This window comes from Exophiala xenobiotica (assembly GCF_000835505.1).
Source record: "Exophiala xenobiotica strain CBS 118157 unplaced genomic scaffold supercont1.4, whole genome shotgun sequence".
In the NCBI taxonomy this organism is placed as follows: Eukaryota; Fungi; Ascomycota; class Eurotiomycetes; order Chaetothyriales; family Herpotrichiellaceae; genus Exophiala; species Exophiala xenobiotica.
Genome location: NW_013562491.1, coordinates 1,907,774 through 1,934,298, shown reverse-complemented (window position 1 = coordinate 1,934,298; position 26,525 = coordinate 1,907,774). Strand labels below are relative to the sequence as shown.

At 52.6% G+C, this 26,525-nt stretch overlaps 10 protein-coding genes across 11 annotated transcripts; 5 read left to right on the top strand and 5 right to left on the bottom strand.

The window, feature by feature from the left end:
• Nucleotides 1–230: 230 nt before the first annotated feature.
• PV05_06924 (uncharacterized protein) lies at nt 231–1,723 on the top strand (the record flags this gene model as incomplete). The annotated part of the gene is made up of 2 exons (XM_013459703.1): nt 231–695; nt 749–1,723. 2 exons carry the CDS (start codon nt 231–233, stop codon nt 1,721–1,723), a joined length of 1,440 nt encoding a protein of 479 aa, XP_013315157.1.
• Nucleotides 1,724–2,897: 1,174 nt separating this feature from the next.
• PV05_06923 (uncharacterized protein) lies at nt 2,898–4,405 on the bottom strand (the record flags this gene model as incomplete). Its single annotated transcript, XM_013459702.1, has 4 exons — nt 2,898–3,417; nt 3,473–3,683; nt 3,764–4,039; nt 4,093–4,405. The coding sequence occupies 4 exons, from the start codon at nt 4,403–4,405 to the stop codon at nt 2,925–2,927; spliced, it is 1,293 nt and encodes a 430-aa protein (XP_013315156.1). The 3' UTR covers nt 2,898–2,924.
• Nucleotides 4,406–5,154: 749 nt separating this feature from the next.
• PV05_06922 lies at nt 5,155–10,678 on the top strand (the record flags this gene model as incomplete). 2 transcript variants are annotated; one of them, XM_013459701.1, is made up of 9 exons in its annotated part: nt 5,155–5,258; nt 5,312–5,542; nt 5,615–5,665; nt 5,731–6,046; nt 6,097–6,259; nt 6,325–7,858; nt 7,910–8,413; nt 8,468–8,674; nt 8,724–10,678. In XM_013459701.1, the coding sequence occupies 9 exons, from the start codon at nt 5,155–5,157 to the stop codon at nt 8,962–8,964; spliced, it is 3,351 nt and encodes a 1,116-aa protein (XP_013315155.1). The 2 variants fall into 2 exon arrangements, with proteins under 2 accessions (XP_013315155.1, XP_013315154.1); XM_013459700.1 differs by lacking the exons at nt 5,155–5,258; nt 5,312–5,542 and adding an exon at nt 5,543–5,564 and having other exon boundaries at nt 8,724–8,964.
• Nucleotides 10,679–11,070: 392 nt separating this feature from the next.
• Nucleotides 11,071–12,272, bottom strand: PV05_06921 (uncharacterized protein). Its single transcript, XM_013459699.1, has 3 exons — nt 11,842–12,272; nt 11,303–11,788; nt 11,071–11,250 (listed from the first exon to the last, which is right to left on the bottom strand). Exons 1-3 carry the CDS (start codon nt 12,154–12,156, stop codon nt 11,101–11,103), a joined length of 951 nt encoding a protein of 316 aa, XP_013315153.1. The 5' UTR covers nt 12,157–12,272; the 3' UTR covers nt 11,071–11,100.
• A 402-nt stretch (nt 12,273–12,674) lies between these two features.
• Nucleotides 12,675–14,582, top strand: PV05_06920 (uncharacterized protein; the record flags this gene model as incomplete). The annotated part of the gene is made up of 1 exon (XM_013459698.1): nt 12,675–14,582. The coding sequence occupies one exon, from the start codon at nt 12,675–12,677 to the stop codon at nt 14,580–14,582; it is 1,908 nt and encodes a 635-aa protein (XP_013315152.1).
• Nucleotides 14,583–15,001: 419 nt separating this feature from the next.
• On the bottom strand, nt 15,002–15,335 carry PV05_06919 (uncharacterized protein; the record flags this gene model as incomplete). The annotated part of the gene is made up of 2 exons (XM_013459697.1): nt 15,002–15,186; nt 15,272–15,335. 2 exons carry the CDS (start codon nt 15,333–15,335, stop codon nt 15,002–15,004), a joined length of 249 nt encoding a protein of 82 aa, XP_013315151.1.
• A 1,015-nt stretch (nt 15,336–16,350) lies between these two features.
• PV05_06918 (uncharacterized protein) lies at nt 16,351–17,989 on the top strand (the record flags this gene model as incomplete). The annotated part of the gene is made up of 3 exons (XM_013459696.1): nt 16,351–16,468; nt 16,548–16,977; nt 17,032–17,989. 3 exons carry the CDS (start codon nt 16,351–16,353, stop codon nt 17,987–17,989), a joined length of 1,506 nt encoding a protein of 501 aa, XP_013315150.1.
• A 473-nt stretch (nt 17,990–18,462) lies between these two features.
• PV05_06917 (uncharacterized protein) lies at nt 18,463–20,344 on the bottom strand (the record flags this gene model as incomplete). The annotated part of the gene is made up of 2 exons (XM_013459695.1): nt 18,463–19,836; nt 19,893–20,344. 2 exons carry the CDS (start codon nt 20,342–20,344, stop codon nt 18,645–18,647), a joined length of 1,644 nt encoding a protein of 547 aa, XP_013315149.1. The 3' UTR covers nt 18,463–18,644.
• A 688-nt stretch (nt 20,345–21,032) lies between these two features.
• PV05_06916 (uncharacterized protein) lies at nt 21,033–23,370 on the bottom strand (the record flags this gene model as incomplete). The annotated part of the gene is made up of 3 exons (XM_013459694.1): nt 21,033–22,064; nt 22,123–23,057; nt 23,094–23,370. 3 exons carry the CDS (start codon nt 23,368–23,370, stop codon nt 21,135–21,137), a joined length of 2,142 nt encoding a protein of 713 aa, XP_013315148.1. The 3' UTR covers nt 21,033–21,134.
• A 1,218-nt stretch (nt 23,371–24,588) lies between these two features.
• On the top strand, nt 24,589–26,489 carry PV05_06915 (uncharacterized protein; the record flags this gene model as incomplete). The annotated part of the gene is made up of 8 exons (XM_013459693.1): nt 24,589–24,682; nt 24,742–24,775; nt 24,844–25,187; nt 25,299–25,466; nt 25,626–25,700; nt 25,856–26,109; nt 26,182–26,258; nt 26,314–26,489. The coding sequence occupies 8 exons, from the start codon at nt 24,589–24,591 to the stop codon at nt 26,387–26,389; spliced, it is 1,122 nt and encodes a 373-aa protein (XP_013315147.1). The 3' UTR covers nt 26,390–26,489.
• Nucleotides 26,490–26,525: the final 36 nt, after the last annotated feature.

Below are 26,525 nucleotides of genomic sequence, written 5' to 3'. Positions count from 1 at the left end.
GTCCGTTTCGACCTTATCTGTGATAGAAGAGTCTCGTACGGGAAGCGCTCAGATGATTGGCTCGAGCGCACGAGGTGCCACATCCTGTACGACATGTGTATCATCGACACAGGTTCAGCGAATGCTTCGCAGTGGGTATGCTTGTTCTGCTCTGAATAAATCTCGACTTCTGTCCGCGGCACACAAGCAGATCGTGTACTCGAGCATTTCCGCACTCATCTGTGCTGAGGATGAAGAACATATCGACATTGTTTATTCATGCTACGGTCATCACTGTCGATGGTGACCGGAGGATATGGTTGGATGGCGCTGTTCTGGTCACGTTGAATCGCATCGTTGCCATCGACAAGACTGCCTCATTGCTGAGAAATCCTGATCTTCCCGCAGAGACCAGAATTGTGGACTGCACAGGGCGTATCATCCTCCCAGGGATGGTGAACACCCATGCGCATCTTGCCCAGTCACTCTTACGAGGTCTTGCCGAAGACGTGCCCCTGCATTCTTGGCTCTGCGATTCGATCTGGCCGTTGGAGGCGAACTACGAGGGAGAGGATGGCTACGTTGCTGCAAGGCTGACTATTGCCGAAATGCTTCGAAGTGGGACGACCTGCTTCTTGGAAGCAATGTTGACTTACCGGAGCGGCTTCGACAACGTGGTGCGCGCCGTCGATGAGATGGGTATCCGAGGCTGCTTAGTACGCAACCCCAAACATTGTTTTCCCGGATACAGCTGACCATCCATGTCCAGGGCAAGCTTGTCAAGGTCGAGGAAACAAACACCAGACTTGGAATCACAGACCCAAGAGATCGCGACGTCACCAGCATGTCCATTGCCAGTGCTCTTGTAGCACATGAGAATTTTCATGGGTCTTCAGGGGGCAGGTTGCAGGTCTGGATGGCTGCTGGTACTCCAAGAGGGTCCTCTGAGTCTGCGCACAAGGCTATTGGGGATACATGCGCCCAGCATGGTATTGGACTGACAATGCACTGTGCCGAAGCACCGAAGGACCTCTCAATATACCGCGAGAGCTATGGCTGCACTCCCGTCGAGTTTTGTGCCCGCAATCACCTCATCGGAAAGGGCAGGAACACGGTCCTTGCGCACATGGTCAATCTCGACCTCGACAAGGATCTACCGCTACTCCGAGACGCAGGTACTAGCATTGCACACAACCCAAGCAGCAATTGCAAGCTCGCGTCGGGAATTGCACCGGTTCCGGATATGATGACTTCCGAGGTCAATGTCTGCCTGGGAACTGACGGCGCACCATGCTCCAACACATACGACATGTTGCAAGAGATGCGGCTGGCGGCATTGATCCACAAAGGCACCTGGAGAGACGCGGCAGTCATGGATGCGGAAGAGGTTCTTGCCATGGCCACGATAAACGGAGCCAAAGCGTTGGGACTCGATAAGGAGATTGGGAGTCTTGAGGTTGGGAAGAAAGCAGACTTCATTGTGCTCGATGTCTCAGGCCTGCATTGCACACCTTTTGATCAGGATCAGGTGTCTGATGGTGGGCTTGACCCTGTCACGACCGTCGTTTACTCCTGCAGTGGGAGCGATGTAGAGATGGTCGTGATCGACGGGCAGATGGTAGTGGAGGATCGAAAGCTGATATGTGCGGATGAGCGGCAGATCAAGGAGGCTGCCCGAGGCACAATCAGGCGTCTGCGGGATCAAGCTGGTGTGCGCTCGAGGTTGAAGAGGAACATCTGTTGAACTTGGTGTTGTTGGGAATCTTATGGCTGCGCGATGCTCACCTCTTGTCGCGCTCGTCGGACAACGTGTGACCCACTGGATTTCATTGCGCGATCTTTGGCCTGGTGAGCCTGGCAGTTCACCTGGTTATCACCGTCAACGGTGTGAGGGGCTGGGTCTCCATCATCTGTCAAGAAGCACAGCTGGCTCGCCGCGCCGGCATTTCGAGACCACTTATCAATCGTTGGCGGCATTTCATCTGGAGAACGCTCAATCCATGCCTTTGAAGGGTCGTGACACGGTTTGCTTTTGCGGGTAAGATAATCAAAGAACCAACAACGGATTCAGGACTTCTGAGTGTAGTTGCCGGCCGTTTGGGCGTTGACGGATGAGCGTAACAGGCACTCAGAAGATATTGCACGACCACGGAGTGTGAGTGCGTAGGAATATTCTCAATTCAAAAGTGCAGGCCAGCCCAGCCTGAACCATGGTAGTGTCCCTAATAAGGGTCCCCTGGACATGTGCCTGGGCTGGTGAGGCTACTAGGCTCACTACGCTCCCAATTTTGGTGTTGTGCATGTTTGGAAGGGACAACTCCCGGGCTCCCTCTTGGCCATTGTTACCACATGACGCCACTTTTCCGGCCACGCTGCTGGCTGGAGGAGGCACCATCATGCACTTTCAATCAACCAGTACTCTTATGTACCGCCTGGAGAGCTGTTGGCAGGGATCGGATTGTGGGGTTGGTGTTTCTATGAGAAGTTATTGGTGGGCAGAAGAAATGCGATAATATCTGGTTCACCCAGGCCGCACCCAGGCCGGACGAGTGTGCCTTGAGACGAGCATGAATTGTCAGTGGCGGTCCGGGCGGTTGTGGAACCCGATGTGACCACACTCATTAATCATGAGTTGAGCATGATCTTTGCCACAGCTGACCTGCAGCATGATATTCACCGCACTTGCCATATTCGTGAAGAAAAGCGATCCCAAAGTGCTGAACGCAATTGATCAGAGCATTCAGCTACAGAATTGATCAGTTTAAGCACCGGCCAAACAGTAACAAACGTACAGATGCTTCACGGATACTATCGTTATGGTACCAAGAAGATTAGGCTCCATTGCCCTTCCCGGAAGGCGTTTCCGAAATGTTGCAAGAACATATATGCCGACAGAAGTAGTTGGCATAGAAGAGATTCCCGACCAAAAACAACCGCCCACGGCATCAACCATGGCTGCCAGTAGTCTCGTCGTTGGTAAAGGCAGAGTCGAACCTGCTGTTCGAAACAAAGGAGGCATCGTGCTCCTTGGCCAACATCCACTTGCCGTTCTTACAGTCGTTCCCGTCGAAGATATCGCCCCACCGGCGCTTCAGGTCATCAGGAATAGGACGGCCAAACTCGGTGTCCCTGAGGCAAAGACGCATTAGGTGACGCCGGGAGTCATCCGATGTGTCTCTGATTTTGTCCCGCGCATGAAGCACAGCTCTGTTATTGATCAAGAGGATGTCACCTTTCTCCTGTTCCACTTCGACGGCGTACTTCCCAGCCACAAATTGGAGAGTATCGAGTGCATCGGCTTGCTCAGGAGACAGCTGAGGGGCGTTTGGACCGCGTGGATAGGATGGTAAGCCTGTCAGCGCGAAGCGGGTAAAGCTTACGAATGGATTTCCACCTTCAATGAACATCAAAGGCAGATGCTTGACTGCTCTACTCGGGCTACGATAGCTTAGGTCAGCCTCATGGTTGTGAAGAGGGTGTGATGTTTTCTTACGTTTCGTGTGGCCAGTCGTTGCGTGCGAGGACTTCTAGCACTTGTGGCTTCTCCCTGACCATTTCGTTGTACATCTGGGCGAACGACGCCCACCTAGTTGCGCCTCCTGCTCGAGCTGTTTCAAGTACGTACAGTGCGAGAATATCGCAGTGATCGTTGTGGAATGGCTTGATATCCAGATTAGGCACGACAACATCCGGCGCGCGGGTGGCTTACCAGACCGTGATTCGAAAGACCAGGACGAGGATCGTTTATTGTCTTATCACGAGTAGGGTATAGATGAGCTGATACTTGTCAGTAGATTGGCTCGCGTCTTAAGCCTACCCAAGCACCTACTCAAGACATCGTTTTGCGCACTCTGTCTGCCTCTTTGGTCTCCAATATAGCTCGAAATCCCGGCGAAAATGATGACATTGCTCCTTAAGTCGTACTTGTCGGGTTGGAGTCCCTTGATGATGAATACGCCAGTTCCAGAATGGATTGCGCGCGACATATCGCGTAGTTTTGGACCGAACGATGGCAAATGGAAAGTGTCCGGAGCGATGCGATTCAGGTCTAACCCAGATTCTGCGTTTGCTTTGGTCAGATGGTGTGCGATGAAGTCAAGTGATGATTTGTACCGATAAAATGCTCTAAAGCACTTTTCAACTCACTGGCATCCGCTTGACTAACCCGGTAGGTAACATTTGCCACCGTGAGCGTGCTCGACGACCACACTGCTGGCGAATCAATACGCAGTGGAAAGCCGGTCGGCAATTTGGTTCGCCATGTGTTTGTGGCCGCCAGCAAAGCCTCCCTGCATAGGTACTTGTCCAGGGAAAATTCGGCCTCGATTCCTGGAAACGCGGGTGTGACCAGGCGTTGCTGTGCCGCCTTAGGGTCCGCTGGGGAGTAAGGTGACAACAGAGAAATAGGAGCCTCAAGGCACGTCATGATGGGGACTTGTTCTGTGGTCGTTCTGGTTTATTGTTGCAGCGTATGCAAGAAGACGGAGGCCGAACACATCGAGGTGGAAGCAGGCTCTGGGAAATTCGTCTGCGGGAGGGGAAGAGACGGTTGCCCGTTTTGAAGGGCCATCGCGCCCGCGATGGGAGGCGCAAACAACCCACCATCAACACCTTCACATCAGCACCCCGGTAGATAGACTTGCGGCGTACGGAGTAGAAGGTTGCCTACTGGGCCGTACCGCCCGGCCCCCCTGCCGGGTTTAGGCGAGCCTAGGCCGTATCGGCTATAGTGGATGCTGTGCAACCTGCAGGCATGACTCGTCATCGACGATTCCATGAGCCATCGGCAGATTACATGTCGACGACCTTGTTCAGCAGCGGGTTCAGTACCTCTGCAGCCAACACTGGTGTATAGATTGGAAGGCTTGCGGGCGGCGGGCGGCGGGGTAGACATGCAGTAGCAGTCAACTGCGCGAGCGAATGGGATGTCGTCGGAGCAGCGCTTCGCAAGGATGCCACCGCCCGCTCCGGAATACCGAGACCTTGCCATGTGCAGCCAGTGGGATGGAGAGCGGTGCTGCGGTGGCAGCCGGTCCTCAGTCTCATTAACCGCCTCTCGCCAGCTCAATTGACAACCCCCTTCCCGTTGATTTCAATGCATTCGGGTAGATACCCGAGACCCGGAGCTATCGGCCTGGTTGTCAAGTTGTGAAGAGCGCCCAAGGGGAAGCAGACATGTTTGACCGGATTAAAGCGTGGGTGAAGCAGCCAAAGCACGACAGAGAAATCCCACCGACAGGGATCAAAATATTAAACGATCCAGCAGACCCCGTCCTTGAGTGAGTAATCATTCCTTTGGCTATACACATGGTGTCTGCTTACCTATGTCCAGCATAGTATTCGTACATGGCTTAAATGGTCATCAGGTGGATACATGGCGAGCAGAGGGCCAGTTCAAATGCTGGCCCGAGACGCTGCTACCGAGAGACATCGGCAATGCTCGGATTATGGCGTATGGGTATGATGCGGCGGTCGTCAACATGAAACAGTTCCTGGGCAAAGTTTCAGTCAATAAAATCAAGCAGCATGCGGAAAACCTCTTACAGACGCTGGCTTTGTATAGGTCAGAAGTGGAGTCGCATGTGGTAGCTATCCGCCATCATAAACTGTGGAACCTCAACTGATGACTCAATAGCGCCCAATTTTCTTCGTCTGTCATAGTTTGGGAGGCATTGTTTGCAAATATGTAAGGGTGGCATGCGTGCGTGTCCTTCACCGCTTTTCCCTGGAAACTGACGCTTCCCATGACAGGCACTGGTGCGGTCCAAGCAATGGGGTTCGGAACAGCATTTGCATACCCTCTATGGTTGCACACGGGCAATCATATTCCTTGGGACACCCCATAAAGGTGCAGGATTGGCTGGTTGGTTTAGTCGTCTGGCAAGTGGTTGGCATAGTAAAGCAAACGAATCCCCAACTGCTCAAACAGCTCGAGGCAAACTCCGCTGATCTAGAGCGAATTCAGGAAGAATTCGATATCCTGTTGAGATCCAGAGCGGCCAGCGACCATCCTGCTCTCCAAATTCAGTGTTTTTTTGAAGAGAGGCCTGTTACGGGCGTCGGCACCGTATGGGGTTGAAAATATTCGAGGTGCGAGCTTAAGCTGACGACAAGCAGATCGTGAACTACCAGTCTGCCACTTTAGCGGGCAATGTTCCTATAGGAATACACAGTGACCACCGGAACATGACAAAGTTCGGTAAAAGTGAAGAAACCGGATATATCTTGGTCACACGCACTCTGCTACGCTTTCTGCGTTCTCTTACTAATATTCAAGGAAGTTTGTCCACCGCAATAGTATTGTTGCTGCACGCTTTCTGACGCATCTGACGCACTTTTTCCCAGATCAACCATCAAGCATCGATGTGTTTACGGCTCGGCCAGGATTGTCTCGCCCTGTGAATGCAAACTCAACTATGAATGCCGAGGGGTCCATGCACACTGGCACCAGTGAAGTCCGTACTCCCTCCCCGGCTTCGTCCTCCGGGAGTTCTGGCTTCGTAAAACTTCCACCTGGTGGCAGGTTCATTGTCAACGAGAAAGTTATTCCCCTGCCCATAAAAATGGTGCCCACATGGTTTGAAACGAAAAAGAAAGAGTACTTTCAGTCCCGAGGCAAGGAGATCTTGCAGATAAAGTCTTCTTTGCTGGACTCACGACCGCTAGACGCGTCGACGCCTGAGCATCGCAGCTTTCTCATTGTGGGCATGGGCGGAGTGGGCAAGTCCCAATTGGCTGTGAGGTTCGCGAGCCTGTACGGCGCCGAATTCGATGCTCTGTTCTGGTTGACAGCAGACTCCGAGGCCCGATTGACAGAAAACTACTCTAACATTGCGGCTGAACTCGGTCTAGTCGGCCCATCTGACAGCATGACTCGAGAACATTCTTGCGAGACGTTTCGAACATGGTTAGGAGACCCCGTGCGCGGTGCCCCGCAGAGTCAAGAAACCAAGACTCTTGTCAGATGGTTGCTGGTATTTGACAATGCAGAGGATCCAGAAACGATCAAGAAGTTCTGGCCCCCAGGCTCCCACGGCAGCATTCTGGTCACAACCCGTAATCCGCGTCTCAACAACAACGATCGACCATATACGGGCAAGCTATCTTTGTCGGGCCTGGAAACAGCCGACGCAGCGCTGCTACTGCGCCATCTTGCTGATGATGAAAAGCCTAACGATACCCAAACTGAAGCCGATGCAATGGACATTGTGGAGTGGTGTCAAGGTGTGCCATTGGCAATCGAGCAACTGGGGCGAGCCATATATGACGACGAGCTCACAATCTCGGGGTTCAAGAAGCTCTTTCCCTACAAAAACGCCCTCTACGCCTATTTGCATGGTGAGAAAAAGGATGGTCCGAATTTGGTCACTTCGTGGGCGTTGGATAGGCTTTACAAGTCCCAGCCAGATACCTTCGTACTATTGAGCTTGGTGTCCATGCTGGACCCGGAAGGCGTCGAGAATCGCACACTGGAACCACGGCAAAATACTTTGAACAGCTCAGGATCCTTGATGACTCAGTCAGAATTCCGTGGTTATCGCAACCGCCTTTCTAAAACTTCGCTAATTCATGTCAACCGCGACAATCAAGAAGTTCGAGTTCACAGACTGGTGCAGGATGTGACTATTGAGGTTGCCGTTCGCTATGGTTTGGCGGCAACGGTCTTCAGACAAGCTGTCAGTCGGATTGCCCATCAATGGCCGTTCTTGAACAGAAAGTACGTGACGGGAAAAGCCACCTTGGTCAATCGTTGGGACGAGTGTCGTCTAGCTTATATCCATATCCTTCGCTTGATGGAAGTGCATGCCGAACTAAAGCAGTTGTCTGTGGCCGAGCTGGCAAGTTTTGAACTTGCTGAGTTGCTATTGGAAGCAGTACAGTAAGTGACCTATGTTTAAAAACATGAATCGTGTCCTACTGACTGAGGTAGATACAGACTCGAGACCGGCCTTGGCCACGAAGCTATCCTGCTCCTTGACACCGTCAAAAGCATTTACAGACCAGACCACAGCTGCCCTTCTGCCTCGGCAGAGGATCTTGCAAAATACTTCCGAGGCAGAATTGGACTGGCAGTTTCTGCAAGAAATATCCGGGAACTGCTGACGTACGCTCGCAAAGCTTGGGACATTGAGGTCGAACGGCACCGAAAAGCGGGGAATACCACATCTTCCATCCTGGCGGTGGCATACAACGACCTAGGTCAAGCGTGGGCATGTCACCGTGAATGGGACAGAGCTCTCGACCTACTGAAAGAATCAAGACGCATCCGAGAATTACTCCCAGATTTCTCTAGGGACAAACTCTTTTCGCCTCTGTACCACAAAGCTTTGGTGTTGCAGCACCAGGGCAACTACGACGAGGCTGAAGATGTCGTCAATGAAGCCATACAAGATCGAGAAGCGACCTTTGGAGTCGATGATGCGAGCTCGGTCCGGTGAGATTTCAGTCACGGTCCTCAAGTAGGAAGCATACTGACAACGTGCACCAGGAGTGCCGCTCTATTCTATGCTCGCGGTAATATCAGACTGGCCCGTGCAGATGAGTCTCGTCGAGATATTAACCATAGCTTGCATGACCATATGGAAGCCGTATCACGAGCGGCGCGAGCTGCCGGCCAAAAGAATCGGTCAACACTTCTTTGTCAGTATCAATTAGCAAGAGTATACGCAAAGCGTGCGGAGTATACCAGTGCCTGGTGAGTTTCACACTGGCTGAATGGAAGCCGCTGACGTTAATTCATTCAGCCAACAACTTGAGGAGATCCAGTCGCATCTGATCAACAAGCCCACGTACTACGCCGACATCGCCAGAAGCTCATACTTGTATGCGACATCTCTGAAAGCTATGGGGAAAGACCGAGAAGCCAAAGAAGAGCTTCGCAGAAGCGTTGATGTCCACAATACGCTGCGTCCTCTTGAACAGCGCACAATGGCCACCATTACGCCCGAGGATATCGCTGAACTTGTCCCATACGATTATCTATAACTGCAGCTTGAAACATCCGCCATTCCTGTTTCTCTGTTCCGGTTCCAAAATTTTCTCCGAGACAGCGACACATAATCTTTTAGGATACAAAACCAAAGGACATGCATCAGAAGAAGACGAGACTTTCTACTGCCGCCATGTAATCGGGAGAACTTGAAACAAACATGATGGCACAGGTTCATGTGCGCTAGCGGTCTGGAAAAATCTCATTGGCGTCTCCACTGCATCATTCCGAGAAACTGGCAAGAACGCAGTCTGATCTACTTAGCACAATTTGTTATGGACCAGCAGCGTACTCATCAAGGCCGTTTCCGGCTCCAAGATTTCACAGGAGGGTTGGCTGTGGATTGTTTACGGCTCGGAGACGTGCCCTTTTGTGCAGTTTCGTGAAAGCCAATTATGGGCTCGAAAGAGTCAGCGCCGACTTCTTGAACGGAGGTACCCTGGGTACCACATCATCGTGGCCGTGATCTGATCACTGGACGGACTGATGATGCACACCTCTTGTTCCAGATGAGAGCTAAGTTCGCTTGCAACATGAACTCCCACCAGCATCTCAGAGTGGTACTTCACGATGAAAATCAACCGAGAATGGGGCAGGCTTCCTTGACATTTAATACAGGACTGAGATGGCAGCGCCTTGAGTCTGGCTCTTCATTCGGATTAGGTACGAATAAACCAGTGTCAAGGATACGGTGCGGCTGGAACAGGTGTCCAAGATGAAAACAAGGCAGAGACTATGCAGCAGCCGTACGACGCATCTCGGAAGCCTGCGCCTGGACATTTCCTCTCTGTCCCACAAAGAATATTTTTCGCCCGTTGGGACGTCGTCGCTCACATGTGGTCAAAAGCAAGATCTTCCTTCACCGGGCGAGTGTGATGGGTGAGTCGCTGAGATGAAGAGGCGGCGGCATGTGTCTGCTGGCCTTTTGCGGCCCGGTTCAGATCTAATCGAATTGCTGGCTCTCCTGTGGCCAATGTCGCTTCTGTGGCTGTGAAGACACGCGTACCTGTCCAGGAGTGTTTCATGAGGTCTTGTCCTAGCAGTCTTGAAAGTGACGATCGAGTGTTGCTGTGGCCGCTTCGCCTTCGGAGGAGCGCACAGAGTACTGAATGAGGTACCCTTGCGCTCCGTTTCCCCACGACTCTCACCCCCGAGAGATCAACGGGATACCGTGACTGCTCTGTCGCGAATGGCGCTCGAGAGATTTCGCACGAACCCGCGTCTTTCAAAACCCTCATTGGGCACCGTACAAGGAGATATTTCTGGCGCCGTCGTCGCCGGGGTTAGTGCTGTCTAAAGAGTGAGCCGCTACCAAGAGGCCAGTCATTGTGTTATCGCCGCCGGATCGAAGTCTTCGGCGCCGTGGTGCAAAGAGGGCTAGTCTCTCACTACCGAGTCGACGGCGTCTGGGCTCTACATGGCTACACCGCGATGAAGCGTTTATGGTGTATCGCCCAGTTAGGTGGCGACTTTTTTCATGGGCTCCTTTGAAGCCAAGTTAGCTTTTCGGGTGTGGAGGATATTGTGGGAGGTGATCGGCCTCCGGAGGGAGGAGGTGGCTATGGGAAGTTCCTGGTTTGCACGCAGACGTGGATGGTAGGACAGGCGATGTTAGAGGATTGTGATTGGGAGCCGTGAGATTCGAAGTCGAGGACGAGGACGATGACGGTCTTGCGTCCTACGATTGTCAGATACATCACTATACTTGGGTGGCGATAGTGCAGGTTGCACTATCGCCGTCGCCGGTAAGGTCGATCCTCCCCTGATCGCGCTTCCACTCGACGATTCAATTCAGCAGAGGCTGACGACAGGTGCTGGCCCATATTCTGAAGAAGAAGCGGAGACCGGACGGACACGGAGAGGAGGCAGAAGATTTTGATGAGTATCCCGAGAATCGCCACAAATCGCTATCTGGTTCAGGGAGTGGACCAGAGTCGAATGACTGGCACGGCCAGAAAGAAGGGGAGTGGCGACACAAGACCAGATGGATCGTCTCACGGGTGAAACATTCAAAAAGTACCATAGGTTCTCCAGACGACATTCCCACGGACCAAGAAGCAACTACGACAACACCAAGCCCAAAGCAATGGAGAGCCCGCGACCGGAGAAATAGAGTCAGATAATCAAGTTCGTCAACCATAAGTGGCTTTATACCTCGAAAGCATATGCTCTTCCACTGTGAATGCCTTCCCTTTGGACCCGTCCAGCGGTTTGATTACGCAGTCTGACGCCCCGTCATAGAAGAAGGGTATGCTGTACCGATCCGTGCCGCTCGTGTTGATCTGGATGTTGTCAGAGATATGTTTTGCAACTTTCTGGGTCAGGAAAACGTACAACTCGATGTATGTTGGACTTATACTGTCCGCTGGTCCAAGTCTCCAGCATATCACCAACATTGACCACATAAGCATGCTCTCGGGGTGGCACGTCAACGAACTGTCTTGTGTGCTGATTAAGTACTTGCAACCCCGAGTGGCCGTCCTGCAGCAGAAGTGTGATTGCCCCGAAATCCGTGTGTGCACCTGCACCAACCAGTTCCTTGTCGTCTGTTTGCGGATGCGGGGGATAGTGCAAGAGTCTGACGTTGGCAATCGGGTCTTTGCAATACTCGTCGAAGACACTGGTGTCGAATCCCTTCAAGCCTCGGGCCAAAATGTGCATCAGCTGGACGGACAAGTCTGATAGGGCTTGATGATATTCCAGCAATGGTTGCTTGAACTGCGGCTCCGGTATCTGAGTCGAATCAGGCCATATGTTGGGATCTTGAAATGGTCGGAAGGGTGGTTTGTTGTCAGGAATCTCTCGACCGATCATGAATCCCTGGACTCTCTTAGCTCGGCAAAGTCTTGTCCACGAACGATGGGAGAGCTCACCTCTTTGAGGTCTGGCTTTTTGCCCGCCTCAAGTATCTGCGAACCAATGATCTCATACCCTCTGCCTGGCTTGCCGGCCAGCTTGCGCTTGACGTCCTCTGGAAGAGCAAATAATGCCTTTGCGGCGGAAAATATCTGGTCTTGCAAAGCTTTTGAGATGCCATGACCTGTGATTTGGAAAAACCCGCTAGTCACACAAGCAGCTCGAATCTGATCAACCACTTGTTCGGCTACGACAGACTGTGGATTGCTAAGGTATGGGGAGATATCCACGACGGGGACGGTGAAGGCCGGGGTCTCGTAGGAGATGGCCATCTTGAGTTCAGTATCCCTGTGTAGGAGGGGGCAACAACTGACGGTTGACGGTTGACAGTACGTATGATACTGGAGATTGATGACCCCAATGTTAGGTGCGATCTAGCACTCCAATCCGGAGGCTGATCTGTGAAGGTCAGCAATATAAAAGCACATTCATGGGCTTCTTGATCGGTCTTCGTTATCTCACGCATGCGGACGTCTCCGAGATCCGGGGGTCACAGGATTACGGCCAGCACTCCAGCAGGTGCCAGCGCTTACGGCTCGCGAAGTTCTCGGGTGGCCTGTCAAATCGCCTTATCGTACCGGCCTGATAGGTGTACGGAGTACGAATTCTTTCTCCCACTTTCAGTCTCCAGCCCGACACCTCAGTTCACGACTTCGTGAAGATGAACCGGCACGTTACAATATATATATATATATATATATATATATATATATATATATATATATATATATATATATATATATATATTATGGCCGTCGAACGACCGCGAGAGACTTGCACGGAATGTTCCATGCGTCGGCAGAAATGTGATAGACAGGCTCCTTGTGGTAGATGCGTCAAGAGAGGCATTCCAGAAAAGTGCACGCGTAATTGGCCAACCAAGTACGATCCATCTGTTCATCGGGTGTACAAACGGACACGCTCGACAGCCAGTCGAGTCTCGGAATCGGATCCGGCTTCTGATAATAATGCGCAGCAAGCTCTCGAACAGACTGCAAGACCAGCATTGCTTGGAGGATTGAGCGACTGCCTACCTCGGGAGGCAAGATGGGCGAACGAACCGAGATTACAATATGCATTCAAGCCATTCTTCCCTCCACAGTTACGAAAGCCCACTTCAAATGCCCAGAAGGTCAGCAGCTCCTGGTTAGCCTCGACAGGTATTGGATTCAACTCCACGGCGGATGCGCAGACAGCATTCCTGCAGATGTTGGTGCCCAGCGTTGACCACATCTGGGATCTAGTCAACTATCATGAGCTTTCTCTTCTGTGGTATCATGGCTGCTATTTCGGCCCGCTCTTCAGATGGGAATTGCAGAGCGTTCTCGCTGATCAAGACCAGTCGGAGATCTTAGCCATCACCAACTTGGACCTCCAATGGCTTGCACTCCTCTTTTCTATCATGGCAGGCAGCTTGACATGTGCACCGGAACGAAGACAGATTCAGTGGGGTTTCCACAAGGCTGAAGCCTCGAAATTGTCGATGCAATGGTATAAGGCGACCATTTCGTGTCTGAACCAAGCCGAATACACCTCTAATCACAGTATCTACTCTGTCCATGCGATTGCAACGTTGACCATGTCTGCTCATTTCCTGGGTCAATCCAGCGAACTCTCGGTACTTCTTGGTGGTGCTTTAAAGATTGCACAAAGCTTGGGGTTGGATAGACTTGATCATGACCCAGCATCTGAAAAGATCACCAGTTCATCTACTGAAGAGCAACGACACAAATTGATCAAGCGGGAGATCGGCCGAAGACTGTGGTCGCAACTCTGCGTCCAAGATTGGATGTCTCTCCCATTTAACGAGAGCCACAATATCCACCCGTTACATTTCACCACGACTAAGCCTTCGAGCCGGAACCACCTAAACATGGATCCAATACCGACAACATTTCCCACTTATATCAGTTACGGGAACTATCTGTTTGAGATCGCCAAGCTGATGGTGGACCATCACGAGGCTATGCTACACGCAACTACGCAATTTACCAAGTATGAGTACGTCTTGGAGTACGATTCCAGGATGCGAACTTTGGCTACGAAAGGGATGCCTCGTTTCTTCCACGTCGTTGAGCCGATCGACCCCGCGTGGCCTGAATGGGTCCCGGCGGCAAGGAGAAGCCTGACCATTTGCTTTGCCCACAAAATCATCATGATACATCGCACGTACATCAGAGCGAGCTTCGTCAACCCGGCGTATTCGATCACACGCATGACATGCCTAGCTGCGGCAAAGACAATACTGAACGAGGCGAAGCAGACGAAAGACCTCGACGGGCCGATCATTTGGGTTGACAAAGCGTTCTGCGTCGCTGCTGCGATCATTCTTTGCCTGGATATCTTCCATCGTTCGGCGTCCGACCCCGAGTTCAAAACGCACAAAGACCTTGTCACTGAGTGCATCGAGTTGCTCCGCAAGTTCGACACAAGTGTTGTTGCGGTCCGAGGGGCTAGACTCTTGACCGCTCTGCTTACAGAAAGGGAGCGCCTTACATCGAGTCTCGCCTGGCCACCAGAGAGCATCAAGACATCCGACATACTAGCATCGCTTAGTACTGAACACGATGGGCCAGGCTACGCAGATACCACAGCCGAGCTGAAGCCTTTGGCAGAATTGTTTCCACCTCAGGCTGGATTCTGCAACCGCTTCTTATTCGAAAATATGCTTAGCTTCAAGGGTGACCTACGGGGATGAGAACAGACACCACATCAGCCTTTGACCATCGAGATTTCGCAGGCAACACTTTCCAGGACTAGGAAGATCTAAAATTTGGTACACGGGACGGGCAGCAGCCTGATCTATTCGTCTAGACTCTTCGAGCTATCTGGCTATTGGTGAGGCCAAAAATGAAGTTGCCTGCCTCCGTCCCTGCAGATTGTCACCCAGTGAGAACCGCGGCGCCCATCAGTCTTGTACCAAGGTTGACGAAACTCGACCACACGGGCGATCCGAGTAGTGTCGCTTCCGGGCATTCCTCAGTCTCGTTGTGACCGACAATGACTCGATACGAGGCAACCTCTCTCAGCAGGGGACTTCCTAGCTTGCTCATGCCTACTTCCTCGCGCCCCCAGGCATGCCCTCGACGGGACAACCGAGTGCATATCGGCTCTAAATTAACGCATGTTTCCTTGATTGATCGTGTCGCTGGGTTTCTCGCCCACAATTTGTCCGACGTTGCCCTTCTCGCCCACTTTCGTACCAGGTTGACTTGCGGTGTACGAGTCGCTCGCTACCGGTGCCTCGCCGGGAACATGGCCTTCCTTGTGGGCTGGGGCATTGTCCGCACCAAGGCCTTTGGCTGTATTGTATATACACGCGTCAGATCAATGTAATCAGGGAGCGGCATTGCTCCAGAACTGATGCAGGACGCAGTGGGGACTTACCGGCGGCATCCTTCTTCATGAATTTCTCACTAGGTCCGGTACCTCCAGGAGTTTTCGTTGACATCTCGACGGTACTGCTAGTGTTCGAATGGCCTTGAAAGTCTGACGGATATCGAACGAGTAAGATAGCGATAGTACCGCGGCAGAAGAAGAGACATGGATGTTGACTCCAACACGCTCCAGTCAATAAATACGGTGGTAAGATTTGTGTGTTGATCATTGATGTCATGGTCTCCAGAATAATGACATCTACCAGGAACAAAAAGTGGTCGTCGGTCCGCCACGACCAAGATGGGCGCAGGAATAGCGAGGATGGCCTTACTGTGGTACACAGTGTTCTTCTCATCGCCATGACGTAGATATACCCATACGAGTACCCATACGAGTACCACTCCCTGAGATTATTGTTTGTCTGTGTTAGGTCATCCTTGTCTCAGCTAGGGCCTGAGGATCGGCAAAAGAGCGACAGCCTCGTCACCTCACGAGGCTCCGTGATGCAGCACTCCTGACTGGTGGAATGCGCCCTGCTGGCCGTACGAGTATCCCACTCCGTTGAAGGGTGTTGTCACATTTAATATCCAAGCTTACCATCTCCTTCATCCTCCCGCTCACGCTTGGCTAAGAAGGTCGAGTAGAGCTGGTTCTCCATTCATGCAGCATATATACCCTGTATCCATACTGCACGCATCTGACATCCCCGACTTTTTGTGAGAAAGAGGCACTAAACAGAGTCATGGTGCCATCCACGTCTCAATCTGAGGCAAAGGTACTATATCAAGTGGTATTCAATCTCGTGCAAACCTTGTTGAAGCATCAGTCTGTCCCCAACAAGTACAAAAGTCATATGGCAGGTGATGGCGGCCGAGGGCATACCACAATACCAAAGAGGCAACAGAGACCGCGATAAGCAGGGTGGAAATCTGATTGGCTCCAGCAGTCCACAACAATTTGATGGAGAGCGGCGCTGGAAGACGGGATATAGTATTCATGCAGAATCAAGGGTACTAGTATTGCGCGCATTGGACATGTGAGGCCATCTCCAGAACCAACACTCACGCAATCGAGAGTCGAGGGTAACGATGCCAATTGCACTGCCAAACTTGTCCACCGTCCTCGACGAGGCGGTCAAGCACTTCACGGCCTCGCATCCCAAGAGCAAGACCATCAACGATGAGTCCTTGGCTTCATTGCCTGGAGGTACGCTCATAACCCTTTCTCTTCCCTCCTCTGTTATTTCGACTTTTCTTTCTTCCGCCGCTGACCATACCGTTCCTAGGCACAACTCGCAATGTGATCCACATGAGACCGTTTCCCGTCGTCCAGGCCCGCGGCGACGGCTCATATCTCACTGACGTCGACGGGCACAAGTATCTCGACCTATGCGCCGAGTACAGCGCCTGCATGTTCGGCCACTCTCATCCGACCATCAAGAAAGCCATCCACGACGCCGTCGACACGGGCTTCGCCCTAGGAGCCGTCAACCAGTACGAAGGCCGACTCGCCCGACTCTTCTGCGAACGGTTCAAGACAATGGATAAAGTGCGGTTCTCCAACTCAGGCACCGAGACGAATATGACGGCCCTCGCGCTCGTCAAGGCGTACACTGGACGAAGCAAGATCATCGTCTTTGAGTATGTTCCCTACCCCACAATCCACTCAACGCCCCCTTCTTGTGCCCCTGCCTGCCTCCTCTCGCATCTCCCCTGGTATGGACCCCCTCTCCACTGCTACTAACCTCGCACGTGTCTGCCTGTTTCCAGGGGCGGCTACCACGGCGGCCTCGCGGCATTCTCCAGCCAAAGCTCGATGAACATGAAATCCAACGGACAAAAGACCATGAATGCGCCGCACGACTGGATCGTCGTGCCCTACAACGACATCCCGGCCCTGGAAGCCGCCGTGGCACAGCACTCCCCAGACCTAGCCTGCATCTTCCTCGAACTCATGCAAGGCTCCTCGGGCTGCACGCCGGCCAACCCCGACTTCGTCAAGGCCTGCCGCTCCCTTGCGACCACCGCCGGCGCAGTCCTGTTCTTCGACGAAGTCATGACCAGCCGCATGTCCATCCACGGCTACCAGCACCTCCTGGCCGTCTATCCCGACATGACCAGTCTGGGCAAGTACTTCGCCGGAGGCGGGCAGAACTTCGGTGCCTTCGGCGGCAAAGCCGACATCATGAATATGCTGGAACCGGGCTATAACAGTCCCCGCGGCGGTTGCGGCGGCGGCGTGTACCACAGCGGCACGTTCAACAACAACGTCACGACCATGGCGACCGCGACGGCCGTGCTCGAGCAGCTCTGGACGACGGAAGACGAGGCGACTGACTTATTTGACAAGGGTGTCTGGCTGCGTGACGAGTTAAACAAGCTCGCCGCCCGGCACAGGGCTCGAATGTACGTCACGGGCACGGGGAGTTTGATGGCCGTCCATTTCACCACTGCTACCAGTGGTCCTAAGGACAAGGACAAGGACGAGGACGAGAACAAAGACGGGCATAAATATGGCAATACTAGTAAGCAAGGACATTCAGCGGAAGATGAGGTTTTGAAAGAGTTGTTCTTTTTCGACATGCTCCGCAAGGGGTTCTTCCTGGCCAGACGGCTCATGATCAGTCTCATGACCATCACGTCGAGGGAGGAATTGCAGACATTTGTGGATGCCGTGGACGAGTTCTTGAACGAGCGAGCGGTGTTTGTCGGCGTGGATTCTGAATAGCGACAGGCCGTGCTGGCGGATTTCTTAACAACGATGGTTATGTCTGCCCCAAAAAAAATCCGCACGGCTTGGATTACATAGCGACGCGTCTTGCTAGGAATTTCTCCCAGAGCTCCCCCAGGAAATCCTCATGTCATGACATACCAACGATAAGACATCTACACTGAGTAGGCTCTCAGTAATGGTATATGTCTGCCGATGAGGCAACATTGATGATAAGAATCTCTCAATAACAGTATATGTCTATGTCATGCCAATGATGCAACATCTACTAGTGTTCCTAAGCAGGTCCTCGATGAAGCTTAGAACCAACCTGAAGCCAGTATTTTCCCTTTTCCACGTCGGCAACAAGAGAAGAAAAACAAGTGGCAGTCATCAACACCTCCCAAGTGGCTTTCATAATTCATATGGTGGATATCCTCCACGTAGTATGAACACGCTTATAAACACGTACAACGTAGTACTGGTACGTAGTATTTGTTCTCAAAGTACTCCGTATAGACATAGACATAGCCACCACACCTCCCACCACTGCCATAAAAGAGTGAAAAGAACAGCCAGATAATCCCCCAAATGTACATCGTTGTCCGCCCTTGGAACCTACTAATACTACTACTGCTAGCACCAGCATTACCAGTACCAGTACCAGTATCGCTCAGAATCTGACATAAGACAAAACTCTCTTCCACATGGGCTGAGCAAAATACCTATCGAAGAACGCAACGTCCTCCTCCGTCAGTGGCCGTCGTCCGGTCTTCAGATCCGCCTCGGCCGGCTTGACGAACTTGGTCCGGTAAACGAGCTTGTACCCAAGATAGCACGCGATCCAGATCGGCACGCCCAGGAACGTTTCGAAGAAGGTCTCGGCGTTGGGCGGCGCGCCTCCGATCGGGAACAGCGAGACATACGCCGTGCCAAAGAGGACGAGGAACGACGTGACGAACAAGTAGATCGCACTAACAGGAAATCCTCTGAGTCTCCATGCGTAGGGCAAGGTCCAGACCGGATCATTTTGAGCCTTGATGGCCCTGTGCATTTGGATGTTGCTGATGCTAATGCTCATCCACGACATGAAGTACACGGTTGCCGAAACAGAAGAGAACCATGTGAATATGATCCCGCCCGTGCTGGAGCAGTTGATGTATGTGAAGACCGTGGAGAAGGCGGCTGTCACGAGCAAGGCCCAACGCGGGCGGCCTTTCTTGTCAATGTTGCCCAGGAACCGTGGGAACATGCCCATCTGGGCCATGGCGACCATGGCGCGGGACGAGACGTACATCGACTCGGCGCCGATGGCCGCCAGACCGAGGAGGATGACTGCGTTCATCAGGTCGGGAAGACCCTTGATGCCGGCGTTGACCATGGCAATTACGAAAGGCGAGCTTGCCACGGTGCCTGTGCCAAGGAGTTTCTCGGAATTATATGGCACCAGAATCGTGAGGAAGATGATCGAGAGCTCGTAGAAGATCAGAATCCGGAAAAAGAGATTCTTGCAGGCCCGGGGCATATCGTAGCGAGGTCGCGAGGCCTCCGCTGCAGACAAGGACATGATTTCTTGACCTCCAGTTGCCCACGCGGCGAGCAGGAATGTGGTGCACACTCCCTTGATACCGTTGGGGAACGCAGGGGCTGTGTTGTAGTTGTAGCCGTGGGGAGTGGTGTCGTGGCCAGCGCCTGCGAGCAAGGCGATACAGGTAATCAAAATGATGATCATGCACATCACTTTCAAAGCGGCTGTGCCAAACTCGAACTCGGCGAACCACCGATTGGGCAAGGCGTGGATGCCGAAGACAAGGACAAGATAGACCGTCATGGCGGCAGCCGTCGGGATAGCCTCAGTCCAGTATCTGTTTAGCAACATGTTAGCGATGGCAAGGGCAAGAACTCGGATCATCACACGTACGTGAGGATGACTCGAACTATGGCTCCCTCTGCGGCAACGACGGTGACCCAGGCAAGCCACTCAGTGAAGCCGCACGCGAAGGCCATGGCAGGATCAACGAATCGGTTGGCATGCTCAATGAAACCACCAGAGGTAGGCCAGATGCAGGTTGACTCGGATATGAGGTTCATCGTGGCGAGAGCCATGCTGCAAATCAATGTATATCCGATCAACATTGCTGCAGCGCCGCCGTTGTGGAGTGCCTTGCCGGTACTGATAAACAATCCACTGCCGATGCAGCCGCCGAGCGTGATCATCTGGATGTGTCTGGCTTTGAAGGTACGATGGAGCTCGCCGCGATGCGTGCTGGTCGGCTCTCCGGAGTAGTCGAGGACCTGTCCGGCACCGACATCGTCGCTCGAAGCCTCCTTGTCGAAGGCAGTCGACGACTTGAAGACGGTCTTGTCGTCCATTGTTGGAATAGCGAAAGAGGTCGTCAAGAGGTATGGAGAAGGAGTAAGACAATGTCCCTGGATTGTGAGATAGGACGATTATCAGGTTTTAAAAACCGCTGAATGTGCCTCGACCTTGAAAACCACTATCAAGCTCAAGGTAGTGCAAGATCATGCTTTACCGGCTCTTGTGAGCGTGGCGACCGATGGCCTCGGGATCGCGCAAGCGCACCTATACCAAGACCGTCCTTCGCAGGCGACGACATGTGCGATAAGGCAAGGAACGCTCGAGACCCCACAACAATACTGGTGCTCTCCAGGAGTGAGGGTGGCTCCGTTGGATACGACTGGTCCGCTGTGAGCTGCCATCTTCAAGGGCGAGTCGACGGGTTCGTAGAGATAACGGCCAGCAAGGGCCTTCGCTGGACTGGCAGGGGACTAACTAGTAACTAGACCCCATGGATGCAAGGCTGAAACCCTGACTGCGGAGTTATCCGAATTGACCTATGGTGTCTAGATAACAGACTCGATCAGTGCCAGGATAGTAATGCTTGAGAGGTGGTTGGTTGAGGTGGCATGCAGCCATGGTGTCGGACCGAATAGGTGGCTCCCAAGCTGATCAATAGCCTATTCGTACTAACCTGGATTGTTGCGCTTCGAGTGCAAAGGCCGATCAAATCGGTGGATGGGGGATACCTGCATCCGGCACAAGAAACACCGAAAGACAATGCCAGTCCCATGTGGGTTGCTTGAACGTTGGCCGTACTTGGAACGTGTCAAACATGTAAGATTTAAGAGTCCTCCAGACAGCTCAGGTGAGCATAAGCTCGACTTGTCTCTCCTCGGCGATCGCTCGCCACTGACTCGTAACTCGAGCCTTGTTCGTACCGTCCTTGTTCCAGACCTCAAGCGCAAGGGCATTACCTCCCCAAAGCGAATGCAAGCCATAGATCTTCGCTCTCTCGAACCAGGCCATGAACCGTGCTTGCAAGGTCGGGTCGAAAGCCTCCGATGCAGCGATGAAGGCTGGCCAGAACAGTGCTCCAGCAAAAACGTTGGAACCGTCCTTGATTCTTTCAATTTCCTCCAGGTGGTACACAACTCTCTCAACGTACGGCTTCAGATGCCGATGATGCATCAATCGTACGTGCTGAGAGAAGTAGAGTACGAGAGCATCGTGAAAAGCACGGGTTTGATGTTCGACGATTTTTGCAGTTTCAGCTCCGCGGGTCATGGTCGGACAATGAGAAAGCTCCTGGTCAATGGGCCAATCCAGAATTTCTTCATCAACCTCGTCGCACTTGTTGGCAAGGCTGGTCGAATAGAGCAACCCAGGGTTGCTCCGGCGGAATCGCAACACAAGCTGGACGACACGAACGGCTTTCCTCATGAGGACCAAAAGACTTTGAGGCACACCATAGATGTGATCACATGAAGTCATGTCCTTGGGATCACTCTCTCGCATATCAAGCCAAGAGTCATCATCAATTGCCAGATCTCTCAAGAAGTCATCTTGTTCTACCACGGCTTGTTCGGAACCGATGTACTCTTGGGAAGGACTCTGGCATGGAGTATCTTTGTCGAGTGTCGTGCTCGCGTGGATCGTTCTGAGGTAGAAGAAAATGCGATGGAGTGCTCGAGCTTTGGCCGAGTATTTCTTCTTGTTCTTCCTTGCGCTACGAATGAGCTGTTCGCAGCCTTTCAGATGTACGCCGCATGTGCCTGTATCACCGGAAGCAACCTGCAAGCGCTGTTAGCCTCACACCCTCAGTAGACCAAGTCAAGAGGCCTTCACCTACGTCAATTGTTATCATAGACAGCATAGTTGCCAGGAGCTCTTTGTACTTTGGCCTTGTTTTGGCATGGAGGTCGTATTCCACTGAGTCCCGCAGCAGGCCAATAGCCTTATATCGAAGTTGCAGTGCCTTCCTCTGCCATTTGTCAACGTCGGCCGTGTGTCCCTCGAGTCTCAAATTGTTGGCCAAACTGTAGGCGCTTATTGACAGTATGGCATGCAGCAGGCAATTGCGTGTGTTGGATGTGGCCCCAAGAGCGCCCAGCTCACCGCAGCTCTGCAGCGCCCGAGGCAGGTGCAAAGATCTCCAAGGGCTCTTGGGGTTGTCGACAACGCAGAATATCCTCACCACCTTGTGGATATAGTGATGTAAAAGAAAGCAGTCTTCGTGAGACAAGAAAGTCGAGCGCGGTTTCGACAACAACAGTGACGCCGTTGTCTCGGTCTCACTGTCCTCGTGAAACGCCGTGTCTTTGGTCGGTGACCAATTCAAGGTTTGCTGGAGCGAGCTACTTATCGAATACGGGCTCTTGCACTGAAATTGAAATTTTAGTTGCGAGGCAGGGCTCTGAGAGGCCGTCCGAGCATCATAAGGCGAGTCTGTAATATTCTGAAGTGTTGTATTTTGATTACCGTGGCCTAAAAGCCAATCCTGGGATAGGTTATGTGACTGAAAAGGAGGGAAAGATTGATCGTCTAGTAGCGAAGGGTCGATATGCTCAGCTTTCTCAATGCTCAAGTCTTGTTCAATACTGCGGCATGGTGCAACCGTCGCTGGTGACTTTGGGAAAGCGGCGTATGACGAACATGCTGCGAAGACGGCAAAAGGACCTCGGACTATCGTGGTCTCAGCCTCGTCGTCCGCACACGGCTGGTCAGCATCAATATCGAACAAGATCCGATCGATCTCCCTACTTCCGAGGACGAATGTTGTGGGCGCTGTATTTCAAACATGAGCACTCTGGAAACGCACACGAGACGAGTGGCTCTTGCCTGCCAGTATCTGACGCCTCGAAAACCCGGTAGCTCGGACCAGAGCCGGACTGGCATTGGGATCAGGCACGCCTGTCTCAGGAGCCAACCATTGAAGCCTGGCACCGTATCCACCGCATTCGAGACCCTTGTTTGCACATTGTCGACATGTAGGTCTCTCTTCAGAGCATTTCAGCTTGCGACCTCTGCATGTCCAGCAGCCTGTGAATGTCTTGGTGCGTTTCCTGTAGCAAGACACAGGCCCCGCTGGCGATGTCATGGAGGAGCGATCAGTGTTGAAATATGGTAGGAAACTGATGGCGATGGTTCCCTGACTGGCAAAGCTTTCTATCCATGCATGAATCGAGGTCCAGAATCGGTTCTGATGAGGTTGGGGAAGTTATTGCTTGTTGCCGTTTCTCGTGGGTCAACGGTGGGGCAGGCTTATCGAACGCACATGCTAGCCATGGGGGCTACGCAGTAGGCTTGCAGGCGTTCCAGTGCCGTACGATCGGCAACGGTCCGAACGAGCACTGACAGTCCATAACGGTAACTGACTGGCCCCAACTGAGATCCTCGGCTCTGGACGGGTAAAGCATCGAGGTACAACTCGAGAGATAAGAGAGTCAATTGCAAGGGAACAGCAGTGGGGTTTCTACCGCCGTGGGAGTACGTGGGCTACTCGTCAGAGGATGATGCAGGCTTCAAGGTCCAGCCTCGCTAGCACACCATTGCCGGGGAGGAGCATTTCCATTGGCTTCGCTGCTGCCTTCCTCGTCCAAGGCGACTTTGTCCTCGATAAGCTGCAAGTCTTCCCCGGATTCGCTTTCTCATCAAACATCAGGACAACTCCGCTGACGACATTAAACAGGAGCCTCAGGCTCTTCTATGCCGAAGCATTGTTCTGGTCAGGCGGTCACTCCTACTATCTTTCGGTCAATGTCACGTGGAGACGCAATGTATTTAATATTGTTGCCAGTGAGATCTGGCCAGGACTCTGCAGCGGCCGGGGTTAGAGATCAGCAGTTGGTCTCCGTATTTTGGTGAATAGGTGGTTAATCGACCGAGCTACAGGCAGGTCAGACACCTGGCCATCGGGTGTTAAGCGTACCCGGAATAACCGTCGACAAGCAAGCTGCCAGCTCACAGGTGTCACAAATTCTCGAAGGGCGCGAGGTCCTGTCGAGGCCGTTCCCCCTATCAGAATGCCCACGGACTTGTCCCTTGAAGCGGAGAGCCCGCGGGTGCTTGCATAGACGACTCGGTGCGCTAGTCGGCCAATGGCGCTGATATCCAGTAGCCTTCTGATAGGGTTCTGTTGGTCAGGCAAAGGGCGTGAATGGGATCTTATATCACGGTGACCTTATGGAGGCTTCAGCAGCCTGAGAGTCATTTATATGTCGATTTGACTCTGCTTGGGGACAAGTGGTGAATTATTTGACTCTTTATTTCGGTTACCGTTCAGGAAGACCGCGACTACCGACTACCGACTACCAACATGGCAAACCGAGGGAGAACACTGGACTCTGAGGTCTTTTGCATCAAGGACCTGAAGGAAAAAGCGTCCAAGAAGATGCCAAAGATGTACAGGGGTAGGTACCCGGCTTGACAACGGTAGCTCACAAGAAATCTCAAGGCTGAACGAGAGCAGAATACTTCAATGAGGGAGCCATGGACATGATAACGTCAGTCTTGCCAGACCCAATCTCGATATACACAATCACAAGGTCTGCTAATACGGAGGAATCCATAGCCTTCACGACAATGAAGCTGCTTTTGACCGCTACCGCCTCCGACCTCGGATCCTGAGAAACATCTCCCACATCGACACATCCACCACTATCTGGGGAAGCAAAGTCCTGTTCCCCTTTGGCTTCTCGCCGGCTGCAATGCATCGACTAGCCCATCCAGACGGAGAAGTCGGCACATCGAGAGCCTGCGCGGCCTTGAACGTTGCCATGGGCCTTTCCGCATACTCTACCGATTCGCTCGAGGATGTCATCAAGCAGGGCGAAGGAAAGGCGAATCCCTACGCCATGCAAGTCAGCCTGTTGAAAGAGAAGAAGCTGACTTTGCAACTGTTAAAGCGGGCGGAAAGTAAGTCATGACTGATCTCATCCCGGTCTCACACGGAAGATTGCTAGCAGCCTATCCGGGACATCTTCCAAGGGGTTTCCATTCGCTAATCCGACCCTCTAATCCGTGTAGAAGCCGGCTTCAAAGCCATCTTACTAACGGTCGACGCCCCCTTGCTGGGCCGTCGGCTGAACGAGTTCCGCAACGGCTTCGGCATGCCCAAGGGAATGACATACCCGAACATCGCCCCCGACATGGACGCCAGCAACCTGGAAGGAGGGGACAATGAGCTCGCATACGGTGAGCAGCCCCATCAGCCCCCTTCCTCCTCCTCCTCCTCCTCCTCCTCCTCCTCGACGAAACAATCCCAATCCCAATCCCAATCCCAATCCCAATCCCGTGTCCACGGTCCAGTATCCGTACATCGCAACGATTACCGTACTTACATGGACTTGAAAGAGAATGGCGTGAACTGGGACGAAGCGATCTCGTTCATCAAGAGCAACACCAGCCTCCAAATCTGGATCAAGGGCCGTAAGTTTTTCCCACCACACACTCACTGATCTCACAGATCTGGTATCATCGAGATCCCTTCTCCTTTTTTGCCTGCCGGTGGTTTTTTTCTTCTTCTACCGGTTACCCGTCACCGCTTTTTCGCTGAACCCACAACTTACTGTAACCACAACCAGTCTACACTGCCGAGGATGTTGCGACCGCTATCTCCTACGGCCTCGATGGGGTGGTCATCTCGAACCACGGTGGAAGACAACTCGACAGTGTCCCCGCCACCCTCGATGCCCTGCGCGAGTGTGCTCCCGTCGCTAAGGGGAAGATCCCCATCGCCATTGATGGAGGCATTCGACGAGGCACAGACATCTTCAAGGCCCTGGCATTGGGCGCGGATTTCTGCTTCGCCGGGAGGATACCGATCTGGGGACTGGCCGTGAGTTGTCATCCCACACTTTCCAACAGGGTGAGGAGCCTTTGCAATGTCTTGCTGACCCGTACGCCGCAGTACAATGGCTCCAAGGGCGTGGAATTGGCCATCAACTTACTTTACGACGAGTTCAAATTGGCAATGGGACTTGCGGGGTCAGTGGTCCATCTCATGACCTTAGCGACCGTGACGACTGACTCTTCTAAACAGGTGCAAGAGCGTATCTGAGATCAACCGTGGTCACCTGTCCATCTTAGAGACGAACGGCATTCTGTCCAAGTTATAATAGGTCGTTCAAGGTGTCGGAAACATTAGAACATAGAGTCCAAGTGGAATTGGAGGGAGTTGATGCCATTGCAAGCAAGCGTGATTTAGACAAGTTCAGGATTTTATTCTTCCGATTTGATCTGGCCGATTGGAAT